The sequence below is a fragment of the Eumetopias jubatus genome, unplaced genomic scaffold (assembly GCF_037043125.1).
Source record: "Eumetopias jubatus isolate StellerSeaLion01/CBP00866 unplaced genomic scaffold, mEumJub1_p1.0 scaffold_5, whole genome shotgun sequence".
NCBI lineage: Eukaryota > Metazoa > Chordata > Mammalia > Carnivora > Otariidae > Eumetopias > Eumetopias jubatus.
In genome coordinates this window covers 74,557,389-74,574,220 of record NW_028274811.1, presented here as the reverse complement: position 1 = coordinate 74,574,220, position 16,832 = coordinate 74,557,389, and the positions used below count along the sequence as shown (strand labels likewise).

The following is a 16,832-nucleotide window of genomic DNA, read 5'->3' as shown; positions in this document are numbered from 1 at the left end:
GCTCTCGCCCCTGGCGCGCTTGGAGAAAGAAGGCTTGCATTATTTATTGTTTGGGCTGGAAGCAGCCAGGCAGAACGAAGCCGCTGCAGCTGGGTAAAGCTTATTCTTGCTGTCGTCCGCTTTGGCATTTAAATCCATTCCCGCGTGGTTTGGGAGACAAATCCCTCCACGCTTGTTCGCCGAACTTGAGATGCACGCAGGCTCTTACCAACCAAGCGCCCCCGGGAGAGGCATTGCGCTCTGTCCCCTGGGACTCAGCTGGTCTCTGCGTCAGGAGCCGGCTGTTTCCTTTTTTTTTTTTTTCAATATGGCAGCATCAGATCTCAATCCTGATGCAAGGGGTCAAATAGGCTTGGTGATGTCCGCCCGCGGCCTTTCGGGCACGCCCAGGGCATTGGAAGAGCGCCAGAGGCCCGGACTCACGACCCAGAGGCTGGGGGCCCGAGGAGTGGCCTGGGGAGAGGCCGGGAGAAGAGGTGGGTGAAAGACACGGGACCAACTCCCCTCGCCTCTACTGGGAGGTTCGGGTCTTCACCGGGAACTTGCAAAGTCTGAGCTTCACAACTTTGCTGGGTCAGTCCCCCTGAAGGGTCAAGCTGCCGAAATGACTGTGGGGAAAGGTTTTCTTTCCTTCTTGTTATTCAGCCAAATGCCTAATAGCTTCCCCGAGGGTTTCAGCTTGTGATAAAAACTTGCCTGTCCAAGGGAGAGCTGGTTTAATAGATAGCTGGGGGGAGGGTAAGGGCGTTAAGGCAATACTAGAGTGACAGGTTAGGTGTGCGATTCCCCGGGGCGGGGGGGGGGGGGACCCCAGGGGGTGTGATTTCTAATCTAAGCTTTCCTTTTCCTTGGCTCAGAATCAAGCCCTCGCCCCTTGCCTTGGAACTGTGCCTCAAAGCGGGGGAGGAGGGAGTTGTAAAACATTTTGGCGCGTTTTTTCTGGAGGTGGTTGTAGAGATGCCGCTGAAGTCACGGATGAGTAATCGCCGTGGGCGTTGGCGATTCCATAGATCGAATCCGCTGAGGAATACGCCTCTCCTTGCCAGAGGCTTCATTCCCCAACTTTACCAGCCAAATTGTCTTTAAAATGCCCAGCAGAAAAGACAATACGCAGATTGACTTCTCCGTGTCCCAGGAGCCGAACAAGACTTTTTGCTTTTGCCCAGATTTTGTTCTGTGCCAGGCTCCGTGTTAGGGGCTGAGGAATAATGGGAGGAAAAGCAACTTTCAAGGAATCAAGAATCTAGAGGAGACTGGTTTAGTAACAAACAATTGGAATTGCATGTAATTGCTGTAATAGAAATTGCACCTGGATTCTCAATATTTGTTGATTGAGGGATTGAAGAGGGACATGAATTGAGGAGTGAAAAAAAGACAGCCCAGGGGAGGAAACATTTGCCGAGGGTTTAGGAAGAAGAGTCAAGTTTGCCAGGAGAACATGGTGAGATTGTAGAAGGCACTCAAGGCATAGAAAACAGATGGTAGGAAACAAGGAAGATACAAAGAAAGCAGCTTAGAAGAAACTGCAAGGAATTGTTGGGATCTGAGGAGAGTGTGAGCAGTAGGTGGAATTGCAATGGTAGCTCCTGTGGGCATCATGGAAATCTTGTGTGTCCTAAGGAGGGAATAACTGGGGAATTAATCCTATATCCTTTGGGCAGCTAAATAGCACTGGTAACTGTGTGGAAAGAGATTGGATAAGAGAGCAAAAATATCCCTTTTTTCTTTTCTCACCTGTTAGTCCCAGACATATTTCCAAACCTGGACCATTCATTATGGGAATTGCTTTCAAAATCACAAATCCCAAACCAAAAAATAATAAATCAGTATTCTTGGTAGGATCTTCAAAGAAAGGAAGGAATGGTCACAAGAAACTTTAAGAAATAGTGGGGGGGAAATCTGTATTTACATATGATTTGCATGTGCTATATTTTCTCTAGCCATTTCCAGCTAAAATGGCATTACTAACAAACATTTTTAAAATAATTATTCTTTGTAAAAGATTGATAGTGCTTTGATTGTTTATTTTTCCCTTTGTTTGCAGTAATTTAGCTACCCTGAGCTCCTGAAGGCCTCAGGATAAAGACAGAATTAGAGAGGTGACCAGAAGCAAAACCAGTTGACAGAGGAAGAGCTAAACCTTGATGATCTTTTCTTAGGGCTACTTTTCCCTCTCCCCAGCTCCATGTATGGAGCGCCTTGAATTAGTGGAAAGTCAAATGTTCTCTACTAGTAGCTTATAACAATTATCACTATAGCTTCAATGGCTATATTTTATAACAATGACAAATCATTTTAGCTGAATGTAACCCTGACCATATAGAGTACCCAAAGGGTTTGCTAGCTTTCCACAAACTATTCTTCTCTGACAGGATAAAGTGGGATTTTTTTTTTAAAGAATTGTCTACCTACACAATATTGTCACACAGAAACAAATTTAGTTCCCCTGAAATCTGTGAAAAAGAGATATCACTAGCCCCCAAGTATACAGTGAGCCCAAGCGATAATAATGTAAGCTCAACTTACTTAACACAGTGACAAGAGAGCGAAGGCTTCTATCAGTGTCTTCCTCATAAAGAATGGGCTTAATAAAAATTGCCTGTCTCTAAGTTGCATGGGTTTCAATCTAACCCATATGTACTTATTTTGGATAAAGTGGATTTTTAATATTTTTTCCTTTATAGATTGGATCACTTGAAAATCACTACTTATTCAAACATAAAAACCATCCCCGAAGGTCTCGAAGGAGTGCCCTTCATATTACTAAGAGATTATCTGATGATGACCGTGTAAGTGTTGTGCATTTGTCTTCAAACTAATAACCCGACTTATCTGCTTTATGATTTCCAACAAGAGCAAAAAACACTTTGCAAATGTGATTATTTTTTATTGTGGTCACAATTATCTGTCTGTAGTGTTTCTTGTTATTTCTATAGGGTTATAATTCTATAGGAATATAACCACAAGGCACATAATAATAACTGGATTGGACTGGATAGACCAAGTTAAATAAATTTTATATATTATGTAAAAATATATGTTTAAAATATTAGCTCACAAATCGAGACAAAGAACATGAAAATGAATATTGAAAATTAAATTGCAGCTCTAATAAAAATATTTGCCAATACAATCAATTAACAACCTTTTATCATATACCTTTTATGAGCACTTTAATGTCCAATGTGAGGATGCCAAAGAAATTTAACATATGAACATTGATTTTAATAAATTTCAGCATAACTGAAAACACATTTTACCATTTCTGTGTGGTTTGGTTATATGGGGAACTAGTGCTAATGAGTGAGCTTTAATTCCATGTCTTTATGAGCCAAATGTTTCCATAAGTATTGTATTGTTTCACTGAAAGCATTAGATCTCTTTTTACCCTGGTTTGTATACATCTTCAATGATTAGGCAAGAGCAGGAAATGTCTAGAATGAATATAGGTAAATAGTGTGAGGACAATTTGAATGTATATCTAGTGTACCTATTGATTTTTGGAGTCTGTTTTCAAGATCAGCAAACATATCAATAGAAATGGTGACTATATTGGGAGTATTGAAATTTGCATACACAATGTTGCCTTTTCTCAAGAATGTGCCATACTGGTAGAAATTTATCCTGGCTGGCCTGTTTTCTGTTATCATGATTTCTGTTGCCTAGGACACTCCAGAGAATTATGGAAGCTTTGTGAGAGATAGGATACACCCTTTCAACTTGCTAGAAAGAAAATATAAGTGACAGAAAGGTGATAAAACTATTGAAAGTACATGGAATTTATAAACCCTGTGAAATAATTTGCTATTTGTTTTGTTCTTAAACTGATAGAATTTTAAAAGGAAGAATAAAAAGGCAAATTATCAGGGTAGAGAATGACTGGGCCTGGGTTATGAGGCACCACACCTAGGCAAAGAACGCTATATCAGGACCATGGACAGCGACCACGGCTCCTAGGCACCCATAGCTAGCTTTTCCTCAGGTTAGTGGCTAGATGTGTGAGACCAAATCAGAGGCTCAAGATTACTTGAAGAGTTTCTTGTCCAGTGAAATCTTCCTTTTGCCATCCCAAAGCAGATGACTCATTGTATGGGCTGTGAAAAGTAGGACAACTTCCAAGACTCTGGCTAAGCTTAGTCCTTGAGCAAAGCAAGAGATTTCCTTGTCTGCCTAAATGCATGCCTGACACTAATGCACAAGGAAGTCAAACTGACCTCCCTTCTCATCTTCACAGAAGAAAATTGGACAGAGTGGAGAAATTCCTGTTATTATTACTACAAGTATCTCACTAAAGTGAACTAATGACCCAGTTCTATTTTCAGATATTTCTTTAATAGATGATTTTGGAGCAAAAATCTCAAGTGATAATGAAGAAAGGCTAAGAATTTAATCTCCAACATAACTTCATAAAAAAAAGAATCCATATAATCTTATGAAAAGTTATCCCCAGATTCATTTATTTTAGAAAAAATCCTAGAACCCATAGAAGCTAGCAGTGGAAAGTTGGACTAGATGATCTTTAATGCTCTTCCCAAATCAAAAGGATTATTTACATTTAAGTACATGATACCTATTACATACACAAAAGAAAGATACCACTAATTTCCTCTATTCATTTGGTCTGGTCTTATAGAGCTTAATATGGGATTTGGAGTTAATGACATTAATCATAACAGTTTCCAACAATTGAATGTTTATCTGATCAGATGGCAGACTGCCTATTCTTATGTTCCCTTTTTTAAAAATTGCTTTTGATTTTCATTTTATTGCTCTTTTTTTTTGATGGGGGATAATATTCTTTCAAAATAGCCTTCTGAAATGCTGCAATAGGCTATCTTTACAAGTCTGTTAATAAAATCTCCAACTGTAAGTGACTCTCTCTATCAAAGATTAGTACTTGTTCCCTAGCAGCCAGCTTCCAAAGACCAACTCAGATGACAGGTTGTATATTACAAGCATTGAGGTATTTTAAGCCAAAACAATTAAGCTTGAACCTACAGGCTCTTTAAAAATAAATTATAGCGGGGCGCCTGGGTGGCTCAGATGGTTAAGCATCTGCCTTCGGCTCAGGTCATGATCCCAGGGTCCTGGGATCGAGTCCCGCATCGGGCTCCCTGCTCCTTGGGAGCCTGCTTCTCCCTCTGCCTCTCTCTCTCTCTCTCTCTCTCTCTGTCTCTCATGAATAAATAAATAAAATCTTTAAAAAAAAATAAATTATAGCAACTAATGTCTAGCTTTCAAGTCCCTCCCAATATTTATAATAGGTTTGCCATAGATTTTCTAATTGAAAATTCAGGACAGTCTTAGTGGATGGATTTATCCTTTAGCAACAAATTATTTTTTAGTTTTTATTTTTGGATCTGACTCATGAGTATTCTCACATTAACAACATCCCACCAGACACTGGACTGTCATCATGTGTACAACAGAGAGAATATGTTTTGGGTAAGAAACAGTCATGTTGCTCAGTGAAATAAGAGCATGGTATTATTACATAATGAATATTATGTAATATCACCCTCTCAGGGTCTCAAGTATAATAGGATTATGCCATAAATGTGGGAAAGGTAATTTTTGTATTGTCAGATCTCTTTGCATAATACATGAGACTAAATTAATGGTAAGTGTGCATGGTCAGTAATACTCATTCATCACCCTGGATCTGTTTCTCATATTAAATACTCTTAAGCAGGAGCTTGAAGCACAGGGGAGCCAGAGTTTCAGATTTGCAAAGACACAGCACCTTTCTTGTCTGGCAGAACATTTGCAATTTCTACCTTTTGCGTGTAAAGAAAGAGAAATTAAGCTGTAAGAGCACCACAACAGCAGTCTCTGGAATCTCTTAGCTTGTCGACTCATTACATGAAAATGGACAAATTTTCTGCTACAAAACCCTCAGACCGCGATAAAAAATCAGTATTATGGTCCATTTGCTGATTAAAGTAGGCTGAACTTTTACCTCCACTGGAATCATAGTGTAAATAATTTGAGGGAATCATCACTTCACTGATTCCTTCCCTTCCCCCTAAAGGTACAGTTTACTGTAATAGAGGAAATGTTCATTTCCCCAGTGGGCAATGCATTCTTCTCACTGAGCTGCCAGTTTGATCTGCAATCAAATGAAAACATTTTTGAACTGCCTCAACTCTGATGGGGAGGGTACTGGAGCTAGTTAGAGGGAAGATGGTTACACAGAGGTGACTATCTGACCGCTGATTTTCTTGCTATAAAACTCCTTGTAGGTAATATGGGCTGAACAACAGTATGAAAAAGAGAGAAGTAAACGTTCAGTTTTAAGAGACTCAGCACTAAATCTCTTCAATGATCCAATGTGGAATCAGCAGTGGTACTTGGTAAGTACTTACAGAAGGACTGTATAGGACCTGGGCTATTTACTTTGTTACATCTGCAAAATAGATTTTGTTTCTTAAATGATAGATAATTCAGTAGAGGGCTATGTTACCTGGAGATTAGGGCTGATGGTATCTTCCATGATCTGGATCTCCTGTTTTACTAGGTGAAAGTGTCTGAAACACAGATGTTTAGCCTCTATGAGAAGAAGGATTGTTACTTTCTTCTCTTAAGCTTATCTGGAGCAAATGCAGAAGAATCATGTCTTGCAAGTTAAGAGTTCCAAAACAGTAATCATGGCAAAAATCACATTTGGTCAGTTATTCTTGAGAACCTTTAAATCATCCAAAAGGCACAGTGAACATGATTCAGTATATACAGCCCTGAGTGGCAGTTCTTACATGCTAAAAGTGAGAATTTCTGAACCAAACTAAAGGAAGGAACACAAGGAGAGACAAAAGACATCTACAAGCAGATGTCTAGACTTGCAAACTGTTTTACTTTTAGGGATACCAAATCCTCATTGGTATGTGGGTGTTGCGTAGAGAAATTTTTTTAAAAGATTATTTATTTATTTATTTATTTATTTGAGAGAGAGAGAGCGAGAGCACAAGAGGGGAGGAGGGTCAGAGGGAGAGGGAGAAGCAGACTCCTTGCTGAGCAGGGAGCCTGAGACGGGGCTCGATCCCAGGACCCTGAGATCATGACTTGAACTTGAGCTGAAGGCAGATGCTTAACTGACTGAGCCACCCAGAGCCCCCTGAGTAGAGAAATTTTAAGTGCCCCTTCTTGCCTGCAGAGTGTTCTCCCTTCCATTCTAATATTAAGGCTCTATGGCAGTAATACATGTTGATAGAAGTGTTTTTTTGTTGAGAATACTATAAAAGATAAGTTTTCATGACAACCATAAGCTAAGGCTTAGACGTCTTTGTTGCATAAAGGATGGGAAAAGGGATCGATTCCTCCTGACATTCTCTTAACCTAGGCAATACTTGTTCATTGCAGTAGAAGAGACTCATTAACATTTGTGCATTGACTGTATGTCAAATACTATTCTAAGTGTTTGACATGAATGAACTCATTTAGTTTTCACATCATATTGTAGATACAATGATTATACCCATTTAGCAGATGAAGAGACAAAGACATGGGCAAGTTTAGTAACTTGCCAAAGTCATCTGGTTACCAGTGGTAGGGCCATAATTCATGGCTCCAGAGGTCATACTCTTAACCACCACACTGTGTGATTGTTCTTGCAACTGACATAGAGATCTTCTCTGGCTTTGGCCAAAAATCTATGTGTAGTTCCAACCTCCTGTGATTTAGCTTCATGTTGGCCTTGTAAGTTCTTTTAAGAGGTTTCCCCTACTGGGGCACTTTGGTGGCTCAGTTGGTTGAGTGTCCAACTTTTGGTTTCAGCTCAGGTCAAGATCTTACAGGTTGTGGGATCAGCCCTATTTAGGGCTCTGTGCCCAGCGGAGAGTCTGCTTGGAGATTCTCTCCCTCTGCACCTCCCCTCACTTGCATGGGCTTGCTCTCTCTAAAGTGGATGAAGACATTCTTAAAAAAAAAAGTTTTCTCCTACTTCTTTCTGAGAAGAATCAGCCAGGGGAAATTCATTCACTGATACTTTTGGCTGTTATTATTTATAAATTTCTTACTGTCCCTTTCACCAGAAACCTGGTACTTTTCTAAAGCATCTCCCTCAAATGCTTGGAAATGTGCTCATCTCTCTATTCCCTTGCTGTCCAGCTCTTCTCACTTATAGTCCCACACACTGTAACTATCAGAAAATCTATCTGAAAAGCAAAACTCCAAATCTCCTCTCATAGATACTTCCTCTCTAAATCACTGATACTTGAAAAAAAAAAATACATCACTCATACTTGGAAATAGGCAATTAAATTGCAAGTCTTGGTGAGATGGCAGCCTCCTAGACATTCCAGGTTCTGCTTTTTGAAAAGTTATTAAAACATTCATGAATGACTATGAACCAGACAATATAAAGTAGGTTCAGTGTGGCAAGGGCAGCTCAGGATTTGGGAGAGATGGGAATATGCAACACCAAATAAAACTCTGGTAGATAAAAAGCTTGAGTGTGTCATTATAAATGAATGAAACTTGGGGATAAACTTCTTCTTAGAAGCCGTGAAGCTCAGTGAGAAGGGCACAGAGCGATTCATTGTTTCAGGTGATTTTCCATCAGAACAACTGGGAAAAGAATAGCACTCCGATGAATTCACTTGGCTCTACCATCAACTTTGTTGTCTATTTCACCTCCTTCTAAAAAGTAGAGTGACCCTGGGGGGGTGGGAGATGGGGGGGAGATGGGTCTCCAGACTTGAGATTCAGTTCTCATTTTGCAGCTAGTAAATCATGAGTTTACCAATTCTTTGTTTTTCTTTACCAGCAAGATACTAGAATGACTGCAGTCCTGCCCAAGCTGGATCTCCATGTGATACCTGTTTGGCAAAAAGGCATCACAGGCAAAGGAGTTGTTATCACAGTACTGGACGATGGCTTGGAGTGGAATCACACAGACATCTATGAAAATTATGTGAGTCTGGGCCCTCCCATGACTACAACTTAGGGAGATGTCTACAAAGACACATTGTTAAGGCTTTCCTTTTCTCAAGTGGAAGACTGCTCTGATGTTGGCCCCAGGAATTATGGGCCACGGTTTTGCTCTTTCTCTTACCCTCCTGCCAGCACATAAGAACTTTTTTTGTATCAGTGGGCACTAAAAGAATTCAGTGGAGCCAAGGATTTTACAAAAGCATGTGTGTTGAGGAAGGGGGGAGGCACCTATACCAGCTAAATTATTAAAAGCCATTCAGACTCTACATCACTCAGTATTTGGCGGCATTAAAGCAATCAAATCAAGAATAATGCCTGAGCTCATTTTCATAGTCTTCTTCCTCACATCCTTTATAAGTGAATATCTCTGACATTGTGAAATTATATGAATGAGAGTCCTTCCATGCAAATTCAAATGTACACACATAGTGTAAAAAATGGCAAGCTGAGAAAAGAAATGTTTATTATGAATGGAAAAGAAGTAGATGAAAACTACTTAATTGTCTATTAAGTACTACGTGATATCTTAGGCCTTAAGATCAGTGTTTCATCTTTATGATCGTCCCTTGTCTTTCTGTCATCTTTTCCATTCCTTCAAAATTCTCCAGCTAAAGAGCAAAAGATAAGGGAAGAAAAAGGAGAGATAAAAAGATTAGTAGAAAGTAGGAGTTATTGAAAGATATGGAAAATGTAGAGAAGAGACCATACTGGTAACAAAACTCCTATGTGGGAGATGTGTAAGTATAACAATCTGTTTGGAAAAGGAGGTGGGACCTAGAAGCTTGTCTTCAATTTCAAGCACACTCTCTTTAATTAAATTACATGTTTATTTTGTGTAACTGGGGAAGGCTGAAGGAGATCACTGTGGACTTGAGCCCCACCCCACAGTCACTTATTTGCACCCATAATCGTGAGAGATGAGTGTCCAAGTGTAGCTAACTAGCTCTAGAGCTTAGTTAAGTCATTCAACCTCTCTGGGTCTCAGTTTTCTCATTTAAAAAATGAGGTGGTCGAACTAAGTAAACTCTGATTCCTTCTGGTTCCAATATCCTATGAGCTTCCAAGAGATATAGGTTTGGTAACATTTACTGAGAATTGGATGCTTGCTCACTTTCCTAGGTACATCATTTATGCCTGGTTTATGGGTATAATAAATGATCAGCCACTGGGCCAGGAACTCTGAAATGCAGACTTCTGAGCTATCAGCCAGGATGGAGGGGGTAGGGGCAGAAGGCTTGGGAAGTGCTACTTTTTTTTTTTTTAATGATGCTACAGGGTTATTTCTATTGTCTCTTTAGGATCCAGAGGCTAGTTATGATTTTAACGATAATGACCATGATCCATTTCCCCGTTATGATCCCACAAATGAGAACAAGTGAGTAAATGTGGATGGGGGGGATATGTACTTTAAAATGCTTTTATCTTATTTGAGAAAATTACACTATAAATATGATTCACATTTCAGCTCTCAGAAAAGTTTTCATGCACACCATCCACACCACAATATTTTGTTGCTTTTAAAGCAGAAACCAGTGCTTCTATTTCTGTATTTCTTTTGGCTTATGGGGTCATATTTTAATTAAGCTTTCTTTCTATGTTATGAAATGCTTCATTGGTACTTCAAATGGTACTGAATAGTTATAGCTTTAGAAAGAATATTTGGGTTATAAAGAGTAAAATCCTCCAGACCATCTTCTCCAACCCCAATTTGTCTATGAATCCTTTCCTATTAGCAACATATTTGATGTTTGTTGTGGAAATAAAAAGAGAGGACAAAGATAACAAATCCCCATGACTTCTTTTGGCGGCCACAACCATGCTCACCAGTTCCCTCAGCAAAGTATGGCCAGTTACCAGGCAACAGAGATGTACTCTGAGGCCTGGCCCTCAAATCCATCACATTTTCTGGGGGCATTGGATGAGTCCGTAGTCTCTCCCAGAGTTTCTGCTGGGTATTGTAAAGCTAAAGGGAAGAGAAAAAGAGTATCTTCTGACTCCTAAAATAATTCTCCCTAGCAACCACAATGTGATGAGGGAGGCCAAGAGCCAGAACTGACAAAGCAAGAGGCCAAATAAAGAGCCAGAGCCAAGAGACTTCTTAACCTTTTTTCCTAGCTGCAAAGAAACTTCACCCTCTAGCCACATGGCCTCAAGTGTCCATACCCATGTCAGAAGTCTTCTTTTGCAACATCTCTCATAACCTCAAGAAGACTTCTGTACTTTCTTCTTCATTTGCTCCACCCAGAAGAGACTTGCGCCAAAATAGATCAAAGCCAAGGCAAAATGAGGCCTTGTTGCTACGATTGGAATGGAAAGATTCTACATAAAGGGGTTAATTTTCTCTCTGTGTGGCTTTTTCTCTCTTGGACTATTACCCAACTTGGGTCAATTGAATTCTCCCTCTCTTGCTCTCTTTTTCCCTCTTTCCCTCTTCCTTTCTCTCTTATTCTCACTCAGAATTCCCATGTGGCTGGTGCAGTAATGCTGACCTAAAGTTGTTTCTTTGGACAGGTCCCCTCTCCAGAAGGCCAACAAACACCAGGAAGAGAGCTGAGGCTCATGCACTTAGCCTCAACCTCTGGGTGTATATTTCCTCCTTGGGGAGAAGGGGAGGCTTGGGGATGGTTCCAAGATACTGCCTCTTTCAGTACCATTTACTTCTAGGGCTTATTTCTTAAAGGGGTTAACTACAAACAATGCCTAGAAGTTAGAATATTCCAGTAACAGTACAACGAGAACCACCAGGGGGTACACTTGGAGGAAAGTTAGATATCTCAGGAACTTATGACAGGAGCCCCAGACAAATCTTCAGCCATATTTCTAAGTCAAGGCAGTGCAGGGCCAGGAGGACTATGTGCTCTTTTGGAGCATGACCTTGTAATGTTATCCTGGCTGGTAGTCATGGCTTTGCCAATTATCAGTATAGAAGGTGACCTTGAGGAAATCACTTACCTCTCTCTGCCTCTATTTTTCATTTTGTCTCCTAAAATGGATGATAATGCACTTGCTTTCTACCCTCCTAAACGGAACTTCCTAAGGAAATGGGCAATGAGTTCTTGGACAAAAGGGGCACTTTATTCTAAGAAGTTAGAATAAAGTAAAAATGACAACTCTTATTCCACCTCCTTGGTCAAGACCAAAAGAGAAATCTGCTCTCAGCCATATGGGTGCAGCTGAGGAGACTGTTAGCTGGAGGTGCTAGCCTTCTTCCTAGGCAGTGTCCTCTAGGTGGGGCCCCAGGATGCAGTGTGGATGATAAATTGTGTAGTGGCTGCTTGATAGCCAAATACTTGGTAAAATGATATTCTCTAGAGGTTCTCTACTCATGAGAAGAGGGGACTCAGATTTCCCTTTTTGTTCCCCCCAAAAGGAGGAGTCTTCTATCCAGCATTCATAAGACTGGATAGCCAATTCAGTAGCCACATTTTCCCCAATTCACAGAGCTCCAAAGCCTTCAAAGAAGTAGCCTATATAATGGTACTTATTTTGTGCCTGAAAACTCTGAGTTTCCAGAGCATAGCCTGCCATGGACCTCCCACATAGTGTAGAGTTAACGTGACACAGCCAAACAGCTAAGAGTATAAGCTTTGCAGCTAGATTTAGATTAAATATTAGCTCTGCCACTTAACAGCTGGGTGACCTTGAACAAATTATTTAACTGCTTTTTTGCCTCAGTTTTATCATCTATTAAAAAAGAATAATAACAGTAGCTACTTCGTTGGGTTATTATGGGGATTAAATGAGTTTATATATGTAATTGGCTTGTATAGTGTCTGCAATGTATTTGCTATGATGATGAGCATCATCATCATCAAGGCTTCACATTTAGCAACTAAGATAGGTCGACTTATGGTAAAAAATCAACATGACAAGAATAATACCATCTGAGAGGAGCAGAGACAGAGACAAGTCAATTTTCTGAGCCAATACAGAATCTGCTGTTTGAAAATTACACAATAAGTAACTACCTCTCAGGGTCCTCTTGACTGTCAACCAAAAAGGTAGCATCCCTATCATTTATCAAAAGGTATAATAAAAAATAGTGTTGCCCTTCTAGCATGTTGTCAGAAATAAATCCCTTAGGTTTAGAAAATGAATGGCTCCATTTTGTCTTGGACTTTATAGCAGTTAGAGACTATTATCTCCCAATTCCAAGGGCATTATCTCCCCAAACTATCTATGTTGCTTCTGTGTTGTTTGTTATTACCATGTAAATGAGATTAATAGGAGCTGCATTTGAATTCTCCTCTGCAAATCAAAAGAGGAATCACTAAATAATAAAATCTCAAAAGAGCAGGTAACTCTTACTATTAAGCTGGCATGAATCTATATTCAGAATTTCAATACCGATTACAGATTATCTTTCTATTAAATAACATGTGTGGCAGGGGTATTTTAACTAGGATAATAGTAGTCTTTAAACTATCTTGTGGAAAAATTTTTAAAAAATCAATTTGTTTAAACGCCAGTTACTACCATTGTTCTAAGATAATAAAGGGTTCTTTTATCTCAGAGATTAATTTAAGGAAAGAAAAAAAGCTGCAGGTCTACAAAGAATGACATAGTACCACTTTGATAAAGCCTTCCGTTTTTCTCAAGGTGTGGAGGTGGGAAGTGACGGTAAGAGGAGGGAAAAAATATCAATCTTTTTTGTACCATGATCCTACTGTACCTTTCAAGAAAATAATTTTCAACATGTAAAGAGAGAGAAATCATAGGCAGTGTCACATTGCATCATTCTTAGGACAGAGGTGCTGTGCTGGGAAAGTCTGCCAACAGTTTGATTCTATTGGCTCAAGCTGGAGATTCTGCTATCCTGGCCCTATCTCCTGTCCTGTGTACATGGAAATACAGGTGGTGGTGACTTCTGGGAACACAGTTTCCAGAGCGGGACAACTCAGTTTCTCCTTCTACAAAAGCAAAGAGAGTTAATCCATCAAGGAAGCATAAGATTCTCTTTACGTGTTCGATGTGCACACAATTCTCAGAGAATGGGTGTGTTGGTCAGGGCAGCTTCGGTTGCAAGTGAGAGAATCCTAATTCAAAGATGAAGTAAAATGGGGATTAAAAAAAAAATTACCCAAGGGATGGTCTAGCTTCAGGCATTCCAAGATCCAGGAGCTCAAATAATATACTCTTAGGATTAGGACCCCAATCACCGTCTCCATCTCTTAACTACTTGCCTCCAATTAGCTTCATTCTCAAAAAAAAAAAAAAAAAAAAAAAAACCTTGCCTGGCAGCAAGATCCACATGGCCCATGGAACTTAAAGCTGTAGATTCCAGAAAAAGAATAGAATTCTCTTCCCCAGAATATTGCAACAATCCTTGAAAGCTGTCTGGGAAGAAGAGGCTCATGATAGACTCACAAGGAATGAGGAAAAGCTACCTCCCTAGAGGAGAAAATGCTAGGAGGAAAAAAAGAAGCAGCAGATGTCTGCTGCATTAGGAAAGACTTTGAATTAAAGATAATTATATTGTTCTGACTTAGGATTCCTCTCCAGTATTAACATGAAAAAGCAGAAACATCCTTTAGTAAAAGGTGACCAAGAAATCATCTTTGGTACTTCAGGAAAAAAAAAAAAGAGAGAGAGAAGTGAAAAGGAATCATTTTGGATAGTCAATTTAGCATTTGTATATTCCCTGCTGGGCTAAATTAATAGATGTCTAGTGTAGTGATGTCTAAAACTAGGTGGCTGACAGTGTTGCTCAGAACTAACTCTTCCCCTCTTTCCTATGTCAGCTCCTCCAAAACACCAACAGCCTCTCCATGGCTCTCAGGGGCTTCCACAATGGAATGAAATCATGAAATAAATTCACATTAAAGTTCTCTTGACTTATTGACCCTCCTAAGGTTGGGGGGGTGAGGGTGGGAAAAGATTATTATCCTCAGATTTTCAGAATTGATGCTTGAATGGTGGACTCGGCTCTGTTTTAGAGATGGACTTTTCCCTCCAGATACTCTGAAATCATAAATTACCCTCTTTGCCTGATGGCAAAACCAGTCTTGTTCAGGCTTCTGGCCCCAGTCAGAGTTGCAGGACGGCCCTGGTTTCCCAATTAACCAGCTAAAATCTCAAACTCTCCTTGGTACCAGCAAACCCTCAGTTGCTTTAGTTTGGTGGAGGATGGTTAGAGGAGGGGAAGAGGGCTTGAGAGAATTCTGTTCTACTTATCCTGCTAGGATTGGTCTAGGATAACCTAATCCAAGGAAGTCACCAGACAGAGAGTGAGGAGCAACTTCACCAAAACATATATGGAGCAGACGTCATTTCTTTGAAACGGCTTCAGAAAGTGTCAGAGCTGCTCATGACAGTATCCACAGCTAACACTTCCCGAGTTCTATCATGATACCAGCCGCCACTCTAAGTGCCCTGCATGCAATATCTCATATGTTGCCACAAAACCGTTGAGGACAGATAACTTACCCAACGTCACACCACTAGTCAGTGGCAGAAGCTGGAAGGTGAATCACATACTTTGGCTCCAGTACCTGTATCATCTGACACCTACACTTCATCTAATACTGATGGGCAGGGAACTGGCAACAAGGCTGACAAAAAGTTGGTGTGGCCACGTACCAAGGATTCATGTGCAAATGACAGCTTGCCCTCATTTATGTTTTATAATTCCTATTTTTAATCTTCAGACATGGGACCAGATGTGCAGGAGAAATTGCCATGCAAGCAAATAATCACAAGTGTGGGGTCGGAGTTGCATACAATTCCAAAGTTGGAGGTAAAGCAGAGGGTTGCTCCTAGAGTTGTGAACTTTGAGTCTTGCATCACCTGGTGTAAATAAGGGGGGGAAGGGGGCTTTCAACAACCAGAGGAAGAAATGAATTCCATGTAAAATATGCTTCAGGATTTAAGTGTGATTTGCAAACAAATCAATAGGTCTGGATTCCTAAAAAATGATAGCTGAATATAGCCTACACATCTTTGTGGGGAGAAAAATGGAAATGTTGAAAAGCTTTTGAACCAAAGCTAATTTTCTCTGTGTGCTAATTTACAAGGGTTTGTTATCGAGTGCTTGCTAAGGGAACAGAAGGAGGAGGTAAATTTAGGCAAAGAATTTCCCTGCCTCTCAATTCTGTCATTCTTCATTTCATAGCAAATAAGTGTCTTAAGAAAATAAGAGAATACATACTGGTTACATGAAGAAGCCAAAGGTTATCTTTGACAGCACAGATTCAGAGTCTGTGTCTTTGTGGGGAAACATACTAAGTTCCATTGGGGCAATTTAATAGAGGAACTATTTACAAGACTTAAGGGAAATTATCACTATAGGGTACACCTGAAACTAATATGACACTGTATGTTAACTAACTGGAATTAAAATAAAAACTTTAAAAAAAAAGAGTAAAGGGAAACCAATAAGGAACAACAAGTGAAGACAGATGTTAATCACCTTTGGGCCTAAAGGACCAAGGGGAAGGAGAGGTCAGTGGCAACTGGAGAAAGTTGGGGCCATAGGAGAGAACCACTGGACAGGAGCTGTGGCCCTGAATGCAGCAACAGGGCTTCTTCTAGGCAAGGAGGAGCCCAGGGAATGAGTATCTTGCTCTCCCCTCATCCCCCAGCCTCCTGCTGCCATCTTCCTGCTGACTGATGCCAGTGGGAAGGCAAGAGAACCCAGTGATGCAGTCCACGTTCCTGTGAGGATGGGTGGACGGTGGACCGGCAGGGGCTCACAGAGAATATAATCATTGTCTCTCCGCTTTTCACTATCCCTACCTTGGGCTTTCACAGTTATGCTAACAACTCTGAGCTTAGTTTGTTTTCCAAGCTACAATAGAAAAGATCATCTGTGGAACATGCCAATGACAGTAAAGCTCCTTTAAACTCTGCATAAGTATACCTTGAATTTGATTATGACTTCCTTGTAAGAAATCAAATGAACACGC

The 16,832-nt window shown here is 40.3% G+C and overlaps 1 protein-coding gene across 1 annotated transcript in view; it reads left to right on the top strand.

Moving 5' to 3' along the window:
- PCSK1 (proprotein convertase subtilisin/kexin type 1) overlaps window positions 1-16,832 on the top strand; it is a 39,472-nt gene that overhangs the window by 310 nt on the left and 22,330 nt on the right. The window contains exons 2-6 of the mRNA XM_028092040.2: window positions 2,685-2,789; window positions 6,243-6,353; window positions 8,762-8,908; window positions 10,227-10,303; window positions 15,576-15,664. Of these exons, the coding sequence (XP_027947841.1) occupies window positions 2,685-2,789; window positions 6,243-6,353; window positions 8,762-8,908; window positions 10,227-10,303; window positions 15,576-15,664 (529 nt within the window). The remainder of the gene's footprint in view (window positions 1-2,684; window positions 2,790-6,242; window positions 6,354-8,761; window positions 8,909-10,226; window positions 10,304-15,575; window positions 15,665-16,832) is intronic.